The sequence below is a fragment of the Branchiostoma belcheri genome, unplaced genomic scaffold (genome assembly GCF_001625305.1).
Source record: "Branchiostoma belcheri isolate BF01 breed outbred unplaced genomic scaffold, Haploidv18h27 scaffold10, whole genome shotgun sequence".
NCBI lineage: Eukaryota > Metazoa > Chordata > Leptocardii > Amphioxiformes > Branchiostomatidae > Branchiostoma > Branchiostoma belcheri.
This window is the reverse complement of record NW_017802380.1, coordinates 1,136,827-1,159,668: the sequence shown is the minus strand read 5'-3', so window position 1 is coordinate 1,159,668 and position 22,842 is coordinate 1,136,827. Positions and strand designations below refer to the sequence as shown.

Below are 22,842 nucleotides of genomic sequence, written 5' to 3'. Positions count from 1 at the left end.
ATATATATATGTTAATGTGCATTTTATGACTTGTGTACAACCAATTTGCTGTGACATTGATAGCAATAATCAAACTTAACTCCCCTGTAAAGAATATATCTTCAGACAACATCTCGCAAAACAACACTCTATGAAGAAGGCAGGCAGTACATACATGTAGAAGAGTACTGTAGAAGCTGTATGATGTTATTTTGTTGGTAAAACCTTGACCTGTGGTTGACCCTGTGCAGACAGCAGTGAGGAGGACTCAGTAGATGCCCACGTTCACTTCCCTCCACTGGCCACACTCATGAAACTGCTGCAGATGAAAGGTGAAGTACTAGTGTAGTAGCACGTCGGCAGAACGTACTGCGCCTGCGCAGAACCCTGGATTTTCGCGTTTTTAATTGGATTTTTGGTCAACGTTGCATCAGAATTTTCACTGTTGCAGTGGATATCTTTTCTGACACAACCTTTGGAAACTACTGTTTAAATGCTAACCTTATATGAGCGAATACAACCTTATATGAGACATTCTGGCGAAGTGCTATGTACAATACATTACGGGTTTCGCGCAGGTGCAGTACGTTCTGCCGACGTGCTTAGTGTAGTAGGCGTTCATACTCATAGATTTGTTGTACGTTAGTCCTACAATGTTATGACCATCATAGAACTATAATAATTGTATTTACCGGACGGGACCCCATTGCAAAAGTTGTGAAAAGTCAGTTGAGTCTAAGTTATCTGTGCGAGTGGACAAGCCTTATCAACAATACCATGCTTTAATCTACATTTCAAATGATGAGTCTACATTTTACTGGGAGGATAGACCTTTTATGGAAGACAATACATTTGTACCTTCCATCTAAATGCACACCAGAAATAGATTAGATGTTCCTTATCCAATAGGACCAATAAGTTAGGTCTGCTTCTTTTTTGTTGTCTTGATTCGAAGAACCATAGCCTTGTTACTAGCTTTACTGTCATTGCTATGAGTATGTCCCCTGCCCACAACAAGCTAACAAGGCTAGCATACAGGCTGAAAGTAGCCACACAATAAAACAACCATGACCAAAGCCATGTGTTGCACTTGTAGAAGTCAGACGGACATACGTCATTACCAAAGGGGAATCCGCACGCTTACGTGACTCCAGATGTTACGTAAACACTTTTCCGTGACTGGAAATGTTTAAACCGCAAATGTTTTGATTTGACAATAATCTAAAGCCCCCCTCTCATGTCGGGAGCTGGCTTTGATCTTTTACTGCTTTTGGCCTGTCAGAAGAAGGGATTGAAATCGCTCTGTCAGTATTATGGTACTTTTATGCAAGAGCCCTTAATTTTCGATTGTAAATTAGGTGGATCTACAGCTGGTGTATCTTAGGTCTAGGAAAAGAATGTTATGTTCACAATTTCAGCCTAGCCTGGTGTCCAGTCTATCGTGGTTGAGGCAGGCTGTCTTCGCTGCTCTAATAGTTTTCCCCGTCCAGCTCAACAGGTTGCTTAGTGGGAGTGTTGTGCCTGTAGGAGCTATAGCTAATAGAATTTTGTACACCAGGAGTTGATTAGAGTGGCTAATTGAACTCCTGTCTTGAAAAACTACTGGGGAAGCTAGCTGAGTCATCAGGGAAGAGCTTCTGAAGCCCTGAAGAAAACCTGCTCATTTTATGGCCTTGCTAGTGGTTGATTGAGAACAAAGGCTAGGGTCAGCTAGCCTGGGTGCCATTCTCCGTAGTTTCTGCCGGCGATAGCCAGCGACATTTAGAGGCCAACAGAAACTATGGAGGATGGCACCCAGGCTAAGGGTCAGCCAGGAAATCAAGAAAGTTGAAGAAACACTGACAATATTTTTTCCCAGGCCTTACTGTGCATGTGAGGCTCAACAGCACGTACATGTAGCTGGTAGGAAGAAGATGCGATGACAGTGTTACTAATTCCTTAATCCTTTCCTAGAGCCCAACACGAAGCGGCACGGCCGTTCTGGCCGGTATGTTGACCTGAAGTTTGTGGAGCAGTCGGCACTACAGCAGACCAAGCAGGAGTACGGAACCAACCTGTCCAATGTGTCATTTTAAACACCTAAATCTGTGTGTATTGCTGCTCAGTTACAAAATGTACGTAAGTGTAAGTACTATCTAGTATTCATATTTGCCACTAACCAAGAACCAACCTGTCCAATGTTTCCTTCTAAACACCTAAATCTGTTAATTTTAATGCTGCTCAGGCCACACCAATTTAATTTGTTGGTTCTCTGATTTTTTCAGGAAAAATATGAAGCGACAGGGCGAAAAAAATAAAAATAAAAACAGATCTAGGCATCCTATTATAGCCCCAAATGCTACGATAGGAGGTATGAAGTCAACACAAAAGGCTGGTTCAAAATTTAAACAATGAATTTTGAACTTCTAATGATACCACTGCATTGAAAGATGGAATAACTGTAACAACTAGGAAGAAAAGGACTGTTCTAAACTGTTCAGGACAAAATATGAGCATTTTGCATTTGATTCTGAATTTTTTTTTTTTTTTGCAAATCAGGAAAAAATGAAGAGGCGAATCCGAGAACCAACAAATTAAATTGGTGTGGCCTCAGTTACAAATTGTACAATGTTATGATTCTACCTTTTGTAATTAGTAAGTTACTATATACTGCATTTATTGTACCATTAGGTACATGTAAGTACTACTAGTATCTAGTATTCATATTTGACACTAACCAACCTGTCTCATGTCTAAACACCTAAATCTGTGCAATAATGCTGCTCAAATACACGTACATGTAACAGTCTTATGCATTGTGTATGCCTTATGCAAAATGATGACTCTGATTAGTATATGTACATGTATATAACGACTTATCATGCAAAATACTTAAATGTTACCTATAATTAAATGCTGCTCAAATACATGTTACACATGTATACCTTGAATGTGTGCAAAGTTATGACTCTGATCGATGTACCTACTAGATTTTTTATGTAAGAATTATCAATTTCTATCTGCTGCTACATGTATGTTCACCAAATCACTAAAATGAGCTGGAGCAAAATAATTTGGATCACTAGGGGTCCTCACTGACACGTGCAGGTGATTCTGGTAACTGATGTACTGTGACATTTTATTGACATAACTTTATAAGGTGAGAAAATTGGAATATACTTGGGGTAAGGGATAAGGTTGCAAATAACAATGAAACAAAGAAATCATGTGAAAATTATTGATTTATTTAATAAGACCTCAAAACAAAATTGAGTACAGTTGAAGAATGTTTCTGTTCAGAAGTATCCACTTCACATCACATTGTATACACCTATAGCTTTATACAAAATATGTACATTGAATATGATTGTGCAAAATACTACATCTGTGATAGTATTATCTTGCCATGTGTTAAAATAGATAGAAACGTCAAGTATCAGGCACTTGGGTGAGATCTTTGAATGATGTAAATAATTCGTATAATTATGTATGTACAGCACTTCACTTTCTAGATTTCATATATCCTTAAATGATGTTGAGCCGCTAGAAGTACAAGTTCATGTAAAGACAGGGCTCTTTTAGTCATCATGATATTATAGATTTTGACACATGTAACACCTTGAGTAAAGCCTGACTGGCTACAACAGTAATGTACATGTACCACACTGCTACCACCTCATTGTAGAGTTTGTACAGGAAGGGATTGTATGAAGGCATTGTGAAATTGACAACTCAGCACAGGAAATGCTAAAGCCAGTCTTATCCTCCACTCTAATCGAGTCCTGGTACTGGTACATATAGGTCAAGGCCTTGGTTTCAAAAGATAAGACCCTGCTGTCAGGCTTATGGTATTAGTTGTATGTGGTGTTGCTATTCTTGATCTTGACAATTGGAAGTAAATCATGCAAATCCCACCTTGCTTCCCAATGTATTGGACACAGGGGTTTTTGTTTAACATACATTTGTAACTGTCCACCTGTTGTTACGTTAAACCTTCTACCTGCCACCTAACCCCAGAACCAGTGCAAATCTGGTGCATAAAGGCTACCCCAGCAAGGCGAGAGTTACATGTACTAGCAAGCAGTGAACCATAACCCACTAAACTTCTCATACACCTGATTGAGACTTTACGTTTGGTGTCCTTCAGTAAATTAAATCTCTTCTTTCGCAGTGACATAAGGCACATGTATAACACTCTCTTTATCTGCACAATCTTCAGGCTTCGGTGAGATTTAAGTGACAACTTGACATTGTCATGCTGTCATGTATAATTATAGCATGTGAAGTTCATTAGGCACTTATTGGTCCGAGGGACCCTGTGTATTCACAAGGCACAATGTGGTGACAGAGTGACAACATATGTAAATACATTATTCCCCCTTTCCACTTGGGAAGCGATCGCACTGCGGCCATTGAGAAACAAATTTTAAATTGAATATGTGTGACGCTTGTTTTCATGATTGGAATATGATGCAGCACGTAAAAGTATGATTGAAAGGACAAGAAAACACACAAAACGTGTAAAAATTTGTTCTTTTTCTAAGAAATTTGTTGAGTGATTTGTCAAATCTTTGCTTGCCCTACATGTACATTCACAGAACGATCGCTGGCCTAGTGGAGAGGGGGCGTTATCAAGACAAGCCTAAGTTAATCTAGATCTCTATAGGTTTGACAATCGGTTTCCTAATATGTCTCATGGAGGACCCCGCCTCCTGTGGTTTGAAGGGTGCGAGCGATCCGTACGGTCGGGGAACGGGAAGCTCTGTGTCGTCATCGGGAATGTACGCGTTCGGACGTGGTTCGGCCGTTGTTGTGATGCCACCGGCGATCGTGTAGTGTTCTGCCTCTTCCTCAGCCTGTGATAGACAGATGCACAGATTTAAAACTTATGAACAGTATTGTAAATTGGACAAAATTGACCAATAATTTGTGTGTTATAATAGCTACTCTAGTTGATGGCTCTAGGAATCAAATTGTGTAGTGTTTCAACTTGTGATGGACAGATGCAGAGATTTAAGACTAGTACATGATACATACAAAATAACTACAAATAGTACGAATGATCAGTAGAATCATGATATAGTATTGCAAATTGGACAAAATTGACCAATAATTGTTCGGGAATTACTATAGGAAGAACATTATAATAAGAGCAACATCAAATTGTGTAGTGTTCCAGCTCTTTTTCTGCCTGAGATGGACGTTTTAGACTTGTATGTGGTCTAACTCCGTAGAATCATGATACAGTATTGCAAATTGGACAAAATTGACCAATAATTGGCATATTACTCTTGTTGATGGCTCTGGAAATACTATAGGAAGAATATTATTAGTGAGAGCAATATCAAATCATGTAGTGTTCCACTAAGTCTTCTTCCGCCTGTGATTGACAGATGCTGAAGTTCATGGTCATCATGGTCCAATTAAGAACGATATTGTGCACTTGACTGGGACTTAACATTCAGTGTCATTCATTAACTTCTTTAATCTTGTATGTCTTCTACAATGACATAAGGCACATGTACATGATGTAAAACACTTCACTTTCATCTGCACAATCCTCAAGCTTTAGATACAAGCTGTGCGGAAACAGTGCAGGTACATGTACATGTAAGCAGGAAAATGTATTTTGAGCCTAATCTCGAGGCAGATTCGATGAGGCAAGGAGACTTTATGTTGGCCCCCTGTATCCATTGGATGCTTGTACCAATGTTGGATCCTTGCCCCAATGAATCTGCTTGGAGATTATTTCCAGCCCTGCATGTCAACTGTTTCCCTTCAGCGGACCACAGGCTGTGGGACAGACACCTTGACCGTGACCCTAACCAACAACAGATCAGGTCACACCCTGGTCTGACGGGAGCCGACTGTGTGGCCGGCTGCCAGCAACAAAAGCAAACCACAAAGCAGGAAGCTTCAATCATCAACATATGGCCGCTACTTTCCCCATATCTACTACATACTCAGGAGGATTACCATTACTGCTACACGTATCTTTAAGAAGAAGAAGAAGGTCTCCCGTGCTCTTGCCCGAGCATAGGGTGGTGCCTATCTCCATTTCGTAGCCCTTGGGCGACACACAATTGTGCAATGCACTACAGCAGGGGGCTAGTCCTGTGTGTTTGACCTTCCCCCACTCTTTCTCACATGTGCTGAGTGCTTAGCTGTGAAAAAAGTGTGTACCATTTTTAAAGTCTTTGGTATGACCCGGCCGGGGTTTCAACTCACGACCTCCCGGTTACAAAGCGAGCTATTGCACCGGTGTAATCTATAAGCTACAGCTATCTTTAAGCTGCCTGAAATTTTCCAATGTTTGGTTTAAACCCTTCAATCACATTAGATTTGTACAGGAAACCAACATTAATTCTATCGCGTTGATATCCTCCAAGGAAAAGTCCTTCAATGAAATGAAATTTATTTGAAATTTTGTTGGATGAAATTGCAACTGGTAGAAATACATTAGGAAGTAGAATCTGATAAAAGGCCAGCTGTAGCTTTTAAGACATTTTGATGAGGAAAAATCATTTGGAAGCCACATGTTGTTTGTTCTTATGCAGGCTGGTGCAGGCAACAGTGTAATAATATGGTCTAATTCACCCACCAATATATACAAGGCCAACTTTGAAAAAATATGTAAAATCCATGCAGCCAAAATACATGAGAACCATACGGCAAAAATTATACATGTAACATGGGAATCATGTAGCCCTCCTCAAGGCTAACTTGTCACATTGGAATTTAATATTGGCGGTTATTTTAGACCACATTCCATATTGCCTCCAATGAATTACATATTGCACCAAAGTTCTCTATACTCAACATTTGCTTGATCACAAAGACACGGCCTTACTAAGTCCTGACACTAAGAGGATCAAACAGGGAAGATGCTCACTGTCGTAGCTTTAAAACTCCTGGTACACGAGGGAAATGTTTTGGTTTCAGCGATTGTGTCACACGACATTCCTGACCAGTCGAGTAAGACCTGCTTGTCAACAAGCAGCAACACGTGTCCTCCATGTATGATAAACTAACTGCCGCTGATCGAGTCTTGCTGCCGTGTTGTGCAGACAAGTGTCGGGATGGAGGAAAGCCAAAAAAACTACATTTGACACTCAGAGGGAAATATCCACAGAACCCCAAAGAGTCTGATGTGTCGGTGAAGGTTAGACATCCAGGTAATAAGATATGCCAAAAAACATTTACTCGAGCAACTGGATATGATTTTGGAAACAGACATTTCAGGCAGCATTCATGGTACTACCTTTTATCAGTGACATTGGATAGTTGTCAGAAAGGCAGGTTTATACTATAAGTCCAGTTTTCGAACATACAAGTCAACCACGTAGGTCTGATTAAAGATGCTGAAAGCTGTAAATCTCTATAACATTTGATGCGTGTTTATCGTAATTAGCAACGGAGCATTCAACAACTTCTCGTAAAAAAAAAAAAAGAAAGAGACAGCAACAGACCAGGCTGGCGAAGTGATTTACGAAAACACGTGAACCCACAAATATTTCTGGTGAACCGTGTAACATTAAAAGCTTTTTCCCCTACACAATTTACAGGAGAGATAAAAGTGCTATGCAAGCCAGGCTTCGGAAGTTTGTTAGGTCTGACCTACTAGACTAGTTCATCACATTGGCAGTGAAGCTGAACTGGCCTCCCACCAAGGGGGGCCCCACATGCCCTTTTCTGTAGAACGTAAGTAGTACATATTACGCTGAATTCAGGAAGCCTTCCCATTACGTTTTACAATAAATTCCTGGTAGCTACATGTACAACGCATTACACTCTATGCAAATTGTTTCAATTATGCTCTACTTTGAATTAGAGCGGTCCGTCTACGCTCTACGTAGAATTAGAACAACCGATTATACTCTATGGAAAAGGGCATGCAGGCCCCCATATATGAGTGTTTTGTACATGATTGCACCCACCATTCGTTTCTCCTGACTCTCCAGCTGTCTCCTGGTGTCAGTGCGCAGAAGTTTGTCCCACTCCATCGCCGCCTCTTCTGTGGGAGCCTCACCCTGCTCCATTCGGATGTACGCCTGGTGGGGGAATAGCAGATATTTTAACATGACCTTAACTTTAGATCAAAAGACAAAACATTTTTAGTAGTACCGTAGTTCTGTTGAAAATTAACTATCAGAATAATTTTGAATTCTGAAATAATCCTTTCCCCATATATACTGGGGCTTCTTTTGGCACCAGCTCTATTGGTTACATAGATGGACAGCAGGCAGAAGGTTCAATGTAAAAAAAAAAAGCCACTGACCATAACTTCTTTTTCAGCACAAATTTAATAGCAAAAATTTTAACATGGTCAAAAGACAATACATAAGTTTTTAGTAGTTCTCTTAAAAAGTTTGTCCTGTGCCAGAATCTGGAATAACCTTTCCCCTACTGGGGCGGCTCTTTATTGGTTACATGGTTAGACAAAATGAAGAAAGTAAACTTAAGAATCATCATCTATGTACATGTATCACCATACCTTTCTTTTCTTTCACAAATTCATGTTAAGCAAATTCTGAAATGTTTTCCTGACTCATTCTGACAATGCTACAATAAACACAACTTACTCTTAGCTTAGGTAAGATAGTGCATGAGTCACTTAATAGACATAGGAAAAAACTGCACTTTAGTCTATTGAAGTTTTACCCACCTGTTCGAGAGTCTGTTCCTTCTCCCTGACGTCCTGCTGCAGCTTGAGAGCCTCTGCCTGGATCATGGACAGCTCCGACACCTTAGCCATCATCCTCCGGGTCGACTCCTTTATCTTACCTTGCAGCTCGTTTACCTGCGGGTGAGAAATGTTATAAGACATCATCAACAACAGATAGCATGTCTGGTATCTGGCTATTCTACCTGCAATGATATCAATTTGCACCCAGAAATGTTGTAATGTCCCAATATCATGTCAGCCTTTGGGCTGCCACCTTAATTTTTTGGACACTGTTATTGCAAATGCAAATAAAACCATTGATAATCTGTAGTGGATGAATCAAACTACCTTTACATTGTAAACACACCAGTTACTACCACCAGGGAAAGACTTTTGACAGGGAGGATGATTGATACATAACTATCAAAAGAAACCAGATATCTACTAATGGATCAGAAAACCTTTTTCTTTACTCTGGTCCTAGGCTTTCTACAGAGATTTCTCACAACGTTTCTTGAGAGATACAATGTACATGTAGAGGGAAGGTTTGATATTGTTAAAGATGTCTACTACTGGATCAGAAAATTTCCTTATTCTAAAATCTTCTTATTTTTACACTGATCAAAGGTTTTCAAACCACAATTCTTGAGGAAACTTACACTCTTGGCGAGGTTGAGGGTGTCTGTTTTCCCTGACTCGGCCTTCTTCCTGACGCGGTCGCTCAGTCGGGTGATCTGCTCGAAGATCAGGTCCTTCTCCAGGAGCTGTTCCTCTTTCTCCGACAGACGCATCTCCAACTGGGGAAAAAATAAATAGAATTAAGAAATTTCAGACTTTCAGGTTTTACTGATTTTCAAGATCTTTAATAGACCTCTGAAAAGTACATGACATTATGTATCTTGGGTTTTTGTGAATGTATTTGAACTGTGTAAGGGATTGGCTTCAGGTATTACACCACTCCCTGAATTCCTCCACATACTTCCCACTTACTCCCACCTGGCACCTGCTGGGTCACTGTTAGTAGCATTGTGTGAATGTACTGTAACTAGTGTAAGGATGGGGTAGTCTTGAAAATGGAATAAATCACTAAATTTTCTGATATTTTCTATTCATCAATCAATATCATAATAATAATAATAATCATATATTAAGTCTACAATGTTGTAATTTCTTTGTGTATACACTTTACAACTATGCAATTAGGTTTAATGTATTGAAAAAAAAAAAGGAAATTGTGACTCACATCCTCAGTCTTCTTGTTGATGTCCTCTGGAGGCAGGTCCCTCCCCCCCAGTAGCCGGACACGCTCCTTGTTGTAGGGATTCTCCAGCTCCTTCTCCAGCTCTAACATCCTGTCCTGGCACTGGGACAGCTGGGCAAGGAGGGAAAGTAACAGTGTCAACACTGGCAATGTACAGCAAAGCTGTATTAAATAGTACAGTACATTACATAATGTCCTGTCCTAAACTGTAAAAACCGAAAGGGGCGAGCAGGTCACAACCGGGAATCGAACCCAAGTTATCCGCTTGGCGGTCACCAACGCTAACCACTACACTAAAAGGTCGCACGACCATTTAACATGGTCAGTTAGCGGAGGATAAACCCCACTGTTACACTACTCCCCCTTCTTTCAAGATTCGTCCTCGAATCTTCCGAGTCCGACATCCCTGGAGCTGCCACACTTATCCTCAGTGCCAGTACTCACAGGGCCCACATCGGGCGCCACTGTAAAAACCGAAAGGGGCGAGCAGGTCACAACCGGGAATCGAACCCAAGTTATCCGCTTGGCGGTCACCAACGCTAACCACTACACTAAAAGGTCGCACGACCATTTAACATGGTCAGTTAGCGGAGGATAAACCCCACTGTTACACTAACACAGGAAAACATTAGTCCTTGTTATAGGGATTCTGCAACTTCAATATCTTGTCCTGGCACTGGGACAGCTGGGCAAGGGGGGGGGGAAATAATAGTGTCAATAGTCAACACTATCAATGTATAGCAAAATTACCACAGTGGTACAATATTGATTACATAACCTTTCCTGGCACAAGGGCAACTGGAAAAGGAGGGAAAACAACAGTCTGTGCCAGCATGCACATTGTACAATAATTAAGAAAGTTTATTGCAAATACATGCCCGAGGGCTAATTGCAGTTACAAACAACATAAGAAAGAAAATACAGTGGTATGTGAGACTACATCTACGTCTAGCATTATACTATATTCTACAACATGCATGGTACTATATTTACTGGGTTTGACTTCTTCTTTTTAGGCAGTGGAAGACGAATTTACCCACTTCTTCTATAATATGTGGGTTCTTTGATTTTAGTAGTAAAAATGTTTTTTTGTGGTAGGGAACGGTGGGGAAGTAAGGGAGCATTTTGGACACGGTGGTAAATAATTGATTTCTGATGTCGTCATAAAATGGACAGTTAGAGATGAAATGAATTTCGTCTTCCACTGCATTTATAATATCCCATTTGATTGTCTGGTACTAACAACAGTCATTAGGAGGATGCATATGGACGTGTACTCTTAAATGTCTACTTCTAGTCGAATTTAGTACAATTTAAATAACATCCTGTCCTCACTGGCACTGGGGCAACTGGGCAAAAAGGGACAACAGCAGAGCCCCATCTGTAATTATTTTATGGTACCTTCGATTTGTGTGTTATTATAGGAACACTGTTGCAACACCTTGAAAACTTCCAGCATACTTATAGTGTGGAAAGCAGTTCGACAAAACTTCTGTTTTTTGCCACTCAGCAAAAGAAATCATCAACTGTTAGATAAGATAGGTTTTGGATCTTAGTTTATAGCTCAAAGAAAATATATTCCCAGACAGATGTGACGCCTTCTTTTTTTTAATGACTTAAAAGCTACATTATACCTGTGAATTAAAAGTCGCAATGCCTTTTTGTGGCACCCAGGAAAAGAAATCACCAACAGATAAGATACATGTAGATTTTGGCCTGGCAGTGTCTGCCAGTGTGAACTGGTGGCTACTGGATGTTGTTGACATGTAACATGGCTGCACACACGTCCACACCTCCGCAGTATTTACACATCAGACTCTCCCCACGCCCCGCAAAACATGTGGCTCTTTATCTGCCTCCCCTCACATTCCCAGCCTTAGCCTGGCTTGAGAGATCTGTGACAGGCATGGGAACAGCTTTGCTGCCAAAACTTCTCAGGAATTTCATTCAAGAAAACAGAGGCAGGCACACCTTGTGCACTAACAATAGCAATAACCACCACAGAAACTGATTACAGTATAGTGTATACAAGTCCCTGCAACTTGGACATTTTTATTAATGGAGCAGTTGAAATAAAGCTCAACTTGCCTGTTGTTAGAAGGAAACCAATTAAGATTAAGATGAGAGAGACGCCCTAATGATGATCTGTTTATTTCCCTGACCCATTTTGGATTCCTACGGGGGTGGACTGTTGTGAAAACTGGGAAGCAGAAACTTTTTAAAAGTCCATCACTTAAATCCGCCCCAGTTTCTCAAGGACCATACCAAGCGAGAAACATGCAACAGGCATGGCCTAGCTGCTGATGTAAGCTAGCTTTTGATTGGTCAAAAGTAAGTTAACTTCATCCTGTCCAAAATGTAAGAATCGTGACTGACAATACTTTTATTCCTTCATCTTTGTATTGGGTCATGTACACGTTTTGCAGTTGTACATGTAAGGACATAACTAATTTAAACTTTGTCTAGCTTACCACTGTGCCATAACAGGTATCATGCTTGTGCTGGTCCCACTGAAGGCCTGAAAAGCTTATCAGGCACAATTGCTTGATCTCTTCTCCAAATCACACCTGAGTGACCAGACCTAACTAATAGTTTCTAGCCAAGAAGACCCTCCAAGCTTATATTCCCGGCCAAATGGTACGAAACAAACTTTCATCACAAAGACTTTCAACACTTCCATATTTGTTTAGGACTTCCCTTGTAAATAATCAAAGGCTAAAAAAGATGCATCTTATCCTTCCTATGCTGACAAGAAAAAATAATCAGTTCTGTGGATGTATTTCTGCGGAAAATGAACCACAATGTTGTTGACAGACGTCTGACAGTCTGAGGCAACGTTCAGGCCGGTGAGGGTCTAAACAAACAGGCTGACTTTGATAGTCGTGATCTTTTACAATCTCTCAAAGTCAAGAGGTGTTTTATTTGGCATATTTGGCATACCAGCGGGATAGGGACACGCTCCCAAACTTGCAGGCTGCGACAGTAAGAGATGAGAGAGGTGAGGACACTGGGAGGATGTTGGTGGGTGGTATTCGGCTGTACAAATCTCAGATCAAACAGGTGTCATGGCCACCACGTGCCTCCAAGGATGCCATGTACATGTATGTGTACATGTCGTTACCACACTACACGTGTAACAACACAGTTACATGATGCTTGGCAGAGTCACTAAGTAAATACCTTGTCCTATGTTTGAACCAAGGCATTACAGGAAGTACCAAAAGTGTGAGAATTACAGTAACTATACTTACAAAGAAAGTGTTCAGACTTGATCTCTTATAGTGTATTTTCAAGGATCACTATGACTTGAAGTATACAGTAGTACACAAAGGTAGCCTGTTAACCAAACCTATTGTAGCTTCTGTCTCTTTCATCCCATCTGTAAATAGCAGGGGGACAAAAGAGAGTCAGCTGCTTTAGTACCCGGCCTAACACAATGGCTCAAACTCTCAGTCTGTCTGTCTGTCTCTCTCTCTCTGTGTCTCTCTCTCTGTCTCTCTCTGTCTCTATCTGTCTCTCTTTCACTCCCTCTATCTGGTTTAGCATCCGTTGTTCCCCGTGTTCCGAGGGTTAGACGTGCTTGTACACTGATGCTGGGGCTTGATGGTAGCTCACCATTTGCCACTATCCTGTGGTTCTTGGGCACAGCAAAACTCAATACCCTTATGGGTTTGATTGAACAAAGAAATAAACAAACAAATCACCTGTATCTGCAGTGTGACCAGCCCCTGCTCCAGTTCCTTCTTGTTGGGCAGTTGTCTCTTCAGGATGTCGATGGACCGCTTCAGCTCTGTCAGCTCCATCTTCAAGAACCTGATCTCCTCCTCCCTGCCCTGCAGCTCAACGTCTCCGTTCCTGATCAGCGTGTCTGCAATCAATCAATCAATAAACCAATCAATCAATCAGTCAATCACAGGAACCTGATCTCCTCCTCCCTGCCCTGCAGCTCAACGTCTCCGTTCCTGATCAGCGTGTCTGTAATCAACCAATCAATAAATCAATTAATCAATCAAGCAAGCAATTAATTGATCAATCAATCAATCAATCAATCATTTAATCATTCAATCGATTAATAAATCAACCAACCAACCAACCAATTACATGTATTACAGAACAGTTGTAATGAGTAATTAATAATTAAAAGTGTAGGGCAAGTTGCTAAATCATAATTCTGAGGTGTAAAATATGTCATCCTAAATCTAAGGAAAACCTCATTCAAAAATAATCAGTTTTTAAAAGCTAGAGGTACATGGAAATGTTCTGGATGTGAAACCTTGATCGGGGACATCAGAGATGTCAACATGGGAGACAATGGGTTCTTCTTCTCCATTCGTCCCTGTCCTCCATCAGTGAGTGGAGTGGAGTTCTGCTGTGGTGATGTTTCTGAGCCCAGCAAGGGTTCAAAGTACAATGGTTTTGTACTCACCTTGGATGTTGAGTTTCTCATAGAAGATGCAGACCTCCTCATTCCTCTCGATCAGCTGCACGCCCCGGTCGTTCCTGTTCTGCACCGCATTCTCGTACCTATAATAAATAGTAATAATAATAAATGGTTTATTGGTCAAACATTATCCGTGCAATCACAGCCTTTTATGACGCTGAATTGATGAACGGTTTACAATCAAATAATACTCAAGACATGATACATACAACACATTTGATCTCCACACACTTTTGTGGAGCCGTCACAACGGTCTGTGACAGATCTTTCAGGGTAGTTAACACTGTCAGTCTGTAACACAAACACACTGTCCTGTCTCAGGGACCACAAATTTAGGCCACACAGAAGCATATAATTAGTGTAACTCTATACACTGTCAGGTACAGTACCGGTACTGAGGGATTAGGTATTTTGGTCCTGTACTGAATAAGTTTTTTAGGTACAGTAGTGGTACTGCATACCAGTACACAGCCCTATGCATACCTCTTCCTGAGACGGACCATCTCCTCCTCGGCCTGGTTGATCATGAGGTTGAGTTTGGCGATGTCCATCCTCTGCTGCTCCCGCTTCTCCCTCATCTCCTCCTCCAGCCGCCGAGCCTTCGCCACCTCGTTACGCAGGCTGTCACGCACCACGATCGAGTTCTGGTGCTTCAGCTTTGCCTTCTGAAGTTGTCTGGGGAGAATTTAACAATTTGAGTGTCAAAATGATACTTTTAAATTACTCTTTCCTGGGTAACTGTCTTTTAGTTTTAATTTATGATCATGACTTGAGTTCTGGTGCTTCAACTTTGACTTCTAGTTCTGGTGTTGTCTGGGGAAATGTTTCAAATGTAGCCATTTTAGTTTCAAATTGATACTTAACTATTTCCTTTTCAATCTTTCTAACTGGAGTTTTGGTGCTTCTGCTTTGCCTTCTGTTTTTTTTTTTTATTATTAGCTTTTTTTTAAAAATGTATGTAAAACCATCTATGCTGAATGTAGAAAGTGAACATCCTCTTCAGAGTGGTAATACACAGTAGTGGCCCGGGTTGAAAACATGTGAGGGCGACTTTACATTGTCTTTGACAGGCTCACAGCGGTGTCGGCACTTGGCTCTGACAATCCTGTCAAAACTGTGTAAAACAACCATCTACTAACTACCACACTTCCTTCTCAGGCTGATGATTGTAAACAGTTGCTGCGAAATCGCTCCTGACACCTGCTAAGCTGGAGTGCCAAAACAAAATCTACGTGAACTTTAAAAGGGGCCAAGTTTCGCAGGTTGCAATTTAAGATTGTGACTAAACATTTAAAGTGGGTTTTGAAGGGGACATCACAGTTTCCGTAAGCTTAGCAGTGTGGTGACAACAGAATGTAACGAAAAACAGTAAAATTTCAAGGAGCAGCAGGTACATGTATACTAACTGTCTGTCCTGAAAGTAGGACAAAGTTGAACTCTAACTCTTTAGAGCAACACTCTCTCTCCAGTTGCTTCAATAACAAAACCCAATACTGTTACAGTCTGTAACATTAATTCTCTACAAATAAACAGGTAAGTTTTGTTTTGCTCGGGAGAAATTAAGAGCTTCCCTAGGACAGTAGTTTCTTCTCTGTACACACGGCATTTGTCAAACAGCAGTCTTTTGACAGAAAGTGGCTAGATGCCAGCTGAGCCATGAAAAATGTCCGTGTTAGGTATGAGGAAGGAAGTCAGAATGTGTAGATAACACAGTGCAGTTGCACCGTGTACCTGCAAAATGTATGTCAAGGATGCAGTTCACAAATGTCAGCACATTTCTTACTTCAGTCGTTGAAAGAGCCAAATGCTGAATGACATACTGAAAACGCTGTGCCCAGTTTTGGTCCTGTTTTCTCACATTTAGGTGGATAGCCACTCCTTTGAGTATGGCATGTCATATGTTGCAGTTTCAGTCCTTTTTCTGACAGGCATTGCTAAATGTTAAGTTTAAGTTTCAAGCTAACACTTAGCTATGCTTTCAGGTATGCCATTCAAACAAAAGTACAGAAGTTGAAGCAGGTTTGAATTGTAACTACCAACACAAAAAAAATGAGCTAACCCAACTTTTCAAAAGTCCAACACCAGTCTTTGTCAAGGAATGAGCAATCCACCGATTGTATAACAAGACCTTATGCAGATATAGAACATGTGACTTTCTGAGCAAACAATCGAAAAGTTTCAGAATGACAACACAGATGAACTTACAAGCTGAAAGTATGAAAGTAAAGAAGTTCAAAGTCAAAGATCCCCATTCTCACCTGTCCTTGTTGTTCACAGCTGTTCTGAGGATCTCAATCTCGTTCTGTAGGATCTTGATCTTCTCTCTCATCTCTGCGGCTCGTTGCGTGCTGGTCTGGATCAGGTTCACGATCTTGTTCCTTTCGTTCTTGATGATGTCGTACATCTTAGCAAAGTCCTTCAACCTAACAACAAAACATCAATCCTGAGGTGTTCCATACATTAGTCATGTGTATAACATTGATACAGGACTGGTGCCATCTAGCAGCAGAAACAAAAGTCCACACTTGTACATGCATGTAACATCTACTACCTAATTTCACCAGGTCACATATATCCACCACCCTGAAAAATCCATCTAATACAAATCCTCAATGCAACATCCCTCAGTATGTAATGCACTTTAAAATTTGCATAATCTAGTGTTTTGATGGTTCCTGAACTAGAGATCTCTCAAACACACTGTTTTTTTAAGTGGTGGATATACATCAATGTCATCTTCGAATTCTGTAAGACAGCCTCAAAAGACCTAACAGATAAATGGTAATGGAAGTTACATATCTATGTAGTTAATGATGTAGAAAGTCTGTTCATGCTTACTTGACTTGCATCTCCTGGTGCTTCTTCTGGTTGTCTGTGATGGACAGCTGCTTGGTCTTCAGGTCCTCCAGAGCTCTCTGGTACCTCAACTGGAAAAAAAAAAGAACTTTCAAATTTAAAGTATAATGGCTAAAATGGAAATTTTCAATTTAAGCTTCCAGCTGATACAAGGCATGCAAAGGAAGAAACTGTCAATTTGCTCAGCATGCTGAATGAAGACCTGAAGAACAGAGTGCTAGGCCCTCTTACAACAGAAAAGAAACTTCAAATTTAAAGCTCATTTTGATGTACAGTGCTGTAAGGGATCCTGAGCTTGTGACACAGTGGAAGAGGTCAGAAGAAAGACTGAATGCAGCTGCAGGAGATTTCTGCGACTGCAGATGCAGAACACAGTGGAAGAGAGAGAATGTCAGGACAATGGAATAATGTCCTCACCTGAGCCCTCTATAGATCCCTGGCTTTCTGCTCATGTTCAAATGTTTCATGTATTGTAACTAATTGTACACATTTGGGTACACTGCTTATATTAAATTTGAAGTTTGTAAAGAAAAAAACAAAGAAGTAAATGAATTTTTAAAAAATTAAAAATGTCCTCACCTGAGCCCTCTGTAGATCCCTGGCTTTCTGCTCCCTCTCGTCAGCCTTGATGGCGGCGAGTCTCTGCAGCTCCACGACCTCGATCCTGAGGTCGCTCTGCTCGTACATCAGCCGCTCCTCCTCCGCAATCAGCTGCTCCACCTTCACCTGCTCTACTGATGTTAGGGCGTTCTGGTCATGGAAAAAGAGGAATACTAATTATTCTGTATCTCTTTCTGTATCTGCATGTATAGCTGGTGTAACCTTTCGTCATAACACACCAGCTTTGCAGGCACGCAGGGCTGCGACAGCTGGCTATATTACACTGAACGACCTGTTACACTTAATCTTTGCATATCTAACTGCAGGAGTTGTTTAAAGCTTTCTAATATTAGTAAAGGTAGAGGCCTAGGCCTTGAGGCCATAGGATCAGTGGGTTGTTGATCCACTGTGTCTAAGGCATATTGGAAAGCAAAACCCGTCCCTCTCCCTCAACTGCCTTGTTTGAAAAAATCCCCGATTCTATTGAAGTCAGGTACCCATTTTACACCTGGTTGGAGTGAGGAAAGTCGTGCAAAGTGCATGTCCCAAGGATACAACGACCAGCCAGAAATCTAACCTGTGATGGTACGTCACAAACAAAGGAGTCGATACAAATGGTTGTACAAACAAGTACAAGGTCTCACCTGTTGAGCAAAGTTTCTCTTGGTTGCATCAACCTCGTTCTGGAGCTGTTTCCTCTTCTCCAGCAGTGTCCCATCATCCTTAGGTGTAGCGTCCACCTGAAGTAGTGGAAAGATGTTGGACATTGTAGATCAAGGTGCAAAAACATTTCAAAAACCTGTCAGAAAACTTACCAAATATATGAGATTGGCCTGCAGGATGCCTTTCACTGAGGTCATGTGGAAAGAGGTATATATCGAAAAGACAAAGTTTACACCATTGAAAGTCCTAATAAATCCCTTTGTTCCCTGCGCTCACTCGGTGACTTTATTCGGTGGTTATAGCAACTGACAAGGCTTTATCACACCATATTCACCTTGGGGCAGGTCATTAACCCTTAATTATACATCACCCTTTCCTCCATTATAGTTCAAAATGTATGAAAAAGTACAGGGATGCCCACCTGTGCCTTGACCTTCTCGTAGATGGACTGCGTGTGCGCCAGCCCGTCCAGCACCACCTTGGTCTGCAGCTCCACCTTCTTCAGGTTGCGGAGGTCGCGGTCCTTCTCGCGCTGCCGGCGGGAGTGGGTGTCATGCTGCGTCTTCTTCTCCAGGTGCGTGTGTCTCAGGCTCAGGTCAAGGGTCGCCCTGCGATGGTGACATGGGAGGTTGATATGTTTGAAATGGTATAAATGCAAGTTAAAAAGGAGAGAGAAGAAGTTGATCTATTGGGAAACAGATAAAGTGATGCCGTGTTTCTGTCTTCCAGTTTCAGCCCTGAAAAAACATTAAGGTCTGTAGGTAGGGATTCTTTTGAAATAGCATTTCAAATCTTAAAAGTCAGATCATAAATCTTATGTCCCTCGCCAGCAGTTGACCGCCAGAAAAGGCTAGGAGTCAGCCAAGATACCAGAAACACTGTCAGCTGCACAGCAGTGAAGCTGCTCAAATATTTTTGCAGGCCTTACACAGCAAGGAAGTTGCTTGACTACACATATCTGTTTGTCTGAAGATAAATTTTTTATACTTGTTGACTTAATTGTTTGCCACCCTGTGGTGAGAGCCAGTAAAAGTGAGTCACACCTGTTCCCTCATCCATCCTCATGTGTGGTGAGTTTTGATAAACCAATCCACATGGGAGGTTGATATGTTGGTGTAAAATCAACAGATATCAACAATTTTTGTCTACAAACATAGTGCAGTGACTTCATTGCTGTACTGGAATTTTGCATTAATTTTATAGAAAATGCATGTTGAGAATGAAAAAAAAAAGGTTTAGGAAAAAAGAGTTGTCTTTCTGGTTGCCAAACCAACCCCAGCAAAATGTGCTGACTTTAGCCTTTTTTGGGTTCCACCACTGGCAAGGGACATAAAATTCAAATGTTGAACCCTCTGAAATGCTATAATTTATAAAAGAATCCTTACCTACTGACCCTAATTAACAAATGAAACATACCTGTCCCCCAGTAGCACAGCTTCCCTCTCCTTGGCCACCTCGTAGTCCTTGTTGAGCATCTCGTACTCCTGCTGTCGGGAGAAGAGCGCGTCCCGCTGGCGGTTCAGCTCCTCCTGAACCTCCGCCTTCTCTCCCTCGACCTGGCAGGCGGATAAAATAAGACGTTTTGAACCGCCTCAAACAAATGAATTACACGTACATCAATGAAGGTTAGACATCGAGGTAATGAGATACAGAAGGAAATTGTTAATGAAGCAACAGTTACTGGGCAGATTTTGAAAATCTATCCAGTTGCTTGAGTAACAATTTCCTTGTGAGGAAGTCATGTACATGCAGTATAAGAGCTCGTGACATAAACCCTACAAATATTTCCTATTGAGGAATACGGCACATGGCCACTCTCAAAAGCTGGGATTAGTTAATTAGGGCCGTGTACAATAAACAGTTTTTGCAAGAATTGTCTAAGCCTACTACTTTTGATTCATGACCACATGAGGCCACAAAGATCTGAAAAGATGGCCAGTCAGAAAACTGTTCCCAATTCCATCCGAAAATCTGCTTGGAGATCTTTTGTGCAATGGACCATCCAGAAAAAGGAGTGATTGGAACTCAAAAGTCCATTGAGATCTATATAGCACCCAAGAGACAGCTACTTTAAGGGGACTTAGACAGTCATACCTGGTTCCTCTTCTCACTGACACCTTTGATGGCAACATTCAGCTCTTCCTCCTTCTCCTGTAGCTCTTTACTGTTCTTCTCTACCTCCCTGTAGACAAGGCAGACAGTGAGACTCACACTTTGATAGAAGTCCAAGTTTCTGGATCATTATAGTTGTGCTTGGTTTGCAAAGATATGAATTTCCTATCATGGCAAAGGTACTCTTAATTAAAAGCTATTTGTATTGTTTAGTCATGACCCTCATCTGCACTTTAAGGCGCAGCCACCTTTTTCATAGGTTGTACAATGATTTTGATGTTGACCCTAGTGGTTAACAATGCAGAGTATAAGGTTACTTATAAACTACTAAAAAAAACACTTGAAAACACACAAATTGAAGGATTAGAGTGTAATATGATATAACATGAGGAAAATTAGATTGTAACTTACAGTTTCTTCCTGTTTGTTTTCTCTTGTTCCTTGGTGTACTGGGCTGGTAGGGTGTTGATTTGGACCAACTCTGACTACAAACACCAACAGAAAATATACACAAGGTTACCTTTAAGTTATAATTAGTTGATATCAGCAAAATTCATTGTAAAAATGTCTTTTTTTTATATATTTTGTGAATACACTGAAGCTAGAAAATAACCGTGGAAAGTTTGAGAAAACTATACTGGTAGCTACCAAGTTTTGCAAAACAGAAAAGTTACAAAAAGACCCTTATTCACGATCACCACCTACTGTACAAAATCAAATCCCCATTTTAAAAAGTATATAAACTAAGACACCCAACACATCATCACTTTCTGAGCTATCAGTGCAATGAAGTAGTATGTCATAATGTGCAACTTGATTTTGTACGAGAAAAACACTGAAGACTCACGTCACTCTTTTCCATGCAATAGAGCAAAGCAGTTAGATAAAAATATCAGCTGAGCACACAATTTTCTGGAAGACTTACATTATTTCTACATGACAGTTACTGTCTTACCAGATCATTTCTATCTACCAGTATATCACTTCTTATTGAATTTTTAGCACGTCTCTCTTAAAACATTACAAGGTGTTTCAGTCTGGAAAAGGAAAATTTCCATATTTATGCATTCAGTCATATTTGTCACAGATTACAATACCTGGTAGCCTGGGTGCCATCCGATTTGCTATACGGGGCTCCTTGTACCTTTTGGGGAGCCCAGTGAATACAACAGGCCCCATAGCAAATCAGATAGCACCCAGGCTAAATACATGTACATTTTGTACCTATACTAGAGAGTTTAAAATGTGATTTTTTCCAATTCATTTTTTTCATAGATCAACACTTGATTCAACCCAGTTGTTGCCTTCGGAGCTTCCAAGATCTTGCACAACTTACAAGTTTCTGGATGGGGTTTGGTTTACTCCTGTAGGGAGTCTAAAATACAGATTTGTGTTCCTTTAATTTCTTCCCACTCAGGTGATGACTTGATTGAACACAGTTGTTACCACCCAAGATCTTTTTACACAACTTTCTGTGAACCACAGCACTTTCTGGGAATGGTAGCTATCTTGACGTCAATGGGACTAAGCCCCACAGAAGCGCAGGTCAAACTTTCAGCACGACTTGGCTCACCTTCAACTTCTCCTGCTGCTCCAGCTCTATCTCCTGTCGGGGGAAATAAAACAAGAGAAGCACATCAAAACAAGTTACATCAACTTCATATGTAAGCAAAAACAGAACATGAAAGAGATGATTGTGTATGTGAAACACCTGCATGATGATTTCATTTGTAGAGGTACATGTTGAACACTGAATCACACACAATTTCACAATTATACAAATGAAAAAAAAAATAATGAACATCCACCAACATGAGTGAGAACAGAAAATGGAAGAGAAGATTATCTACCTGTATATGAGCCACCTGCATGATGATTTCATTTGTAGAGATACTGGATTATGAATCATACACATTTTGACAACTTCATCTTAGTTTATAAGGTGTGTGTTGCTTCTCCAGCATACATGTAAACTAGTATAAGCTAACACTGATATATTAATATATAATTTATTTGACAGAATTAAGTCCTGAAATTGTAATAGAATGTCACAATCTTTAATTTTGCCTTCATCAGTCTCCAAATTTGCAATAGCTAGCTTTCATGATTCTTTTCATGATGAAGTGAAGAAATTCTCTTCAGGTGGGACAAATCCACCTCAGATGCAGTCTTAATGACCGAGGACAAGACTTCCATGTAATAGGCCTCCTTACATCTTTACTGTGGCCCCCAGGGGAGCTGTTAGCCAAGAACATGGCATATAGCCATCTGCGAAAATGTCAAAGG

General features: G+C 40.8%; 2 protein-coding genes across 2 annotated transcripts in view; one reads left to right on the top strand and one right to left on the bottom strand.

Moving 5' to 3' along the window:
• Window positions 1-2,202, top strand: part of LOC109468838 (gamma-secretase-activating protein-like) — a 29,167-nt gene extending 26,965 nt beyond the window's left edge. Inside the window, exons 19-20 of the mRNA XM_019767182.1 lie at window positions 231-311; window positions 1,933-2,202. Of these exons, the coding sequence (XP_019622741.1) occupies window positions 231-311; window positions 1,933-2,054 (203 nt within the window). The 3' untranslated portion in view covers window positions 2,055-2,202. The remainder of the gene's footprint in view (window positions 1-230; window positions 312-1,932) is intronic.
• A 1,876-nt stretch (window positions 2,203-4,078) lies between these two features.
• Window positions 4,079-22,842, bottom strand: part of LOC109469667 (coiled-coil domain-containing protein 146-like) — a 64,187-nt gene continuing 45,423 nt past the window's right edge. The window contains exons 7-23 of the mRNA XM_019768210.1: window positions 22,130-22,162; window positions 20,968-21,041; window positions 20,539-20,626; window positions 19,861-20,000; window positions 18,866-19,052; window positions 18,426-18,521; window positions 17,761-17,931; window positions 17,164-17,252; window positions 16,584-16,748; window positions 14,809-15,000; window positions 14,311-14,408; window positions 13,589-13,752; window positions 9,867-9,995; window positions 9,283-9,420; window positions 8,624-8,758; window positions 7,896-8,009; window positions 4,079-4,814 (exon numbers count right to left, since the gene is read on the bottom strand). Coding sequence (XP_019623769.1) covers window positions 4,611-4,814; window positions 7,896-8,009; window positions 8,624-8,758; window positions 9,283-9,420; window positions 9,867-9,995; window positions 13,589-13,752; window positions 14,311-14,408; window positions 14,809-15,000; window positions 16,584-16,748; window positions 17,164-17,252; window positions 17,761-17,931; window positions 18,426-18,521; window positions 18,866-19,052; window positions 19,861-20,000; window positions 20,539-20,626; window positions 20,968-21,041; window positions 22,130-22,162 — 2,217 coding nt within the window. The 3' untranslated portion in view covers window positions 4,079-4,610. The remainder of the gene's footprint in view (window positions 4,815-7,895; window positions 8,010-8,623; window positions 8,759-9,282; window positions 9,421-9,866; window positions 9,996-13,588; window positions 13,753-14,310; window positions 14,409-14,808; window positions 15,001-16,583; window positions 16,749-17,163; window positions 17,253-17,760; window positions 17,932-18,425; window positions 18,522-18,865; window positions 19,053-19,860; window positions 20,001-20,538; window positions 20,627-20,967; window positions 21,042-22,129; window positions 22,163-22,842) is intronic.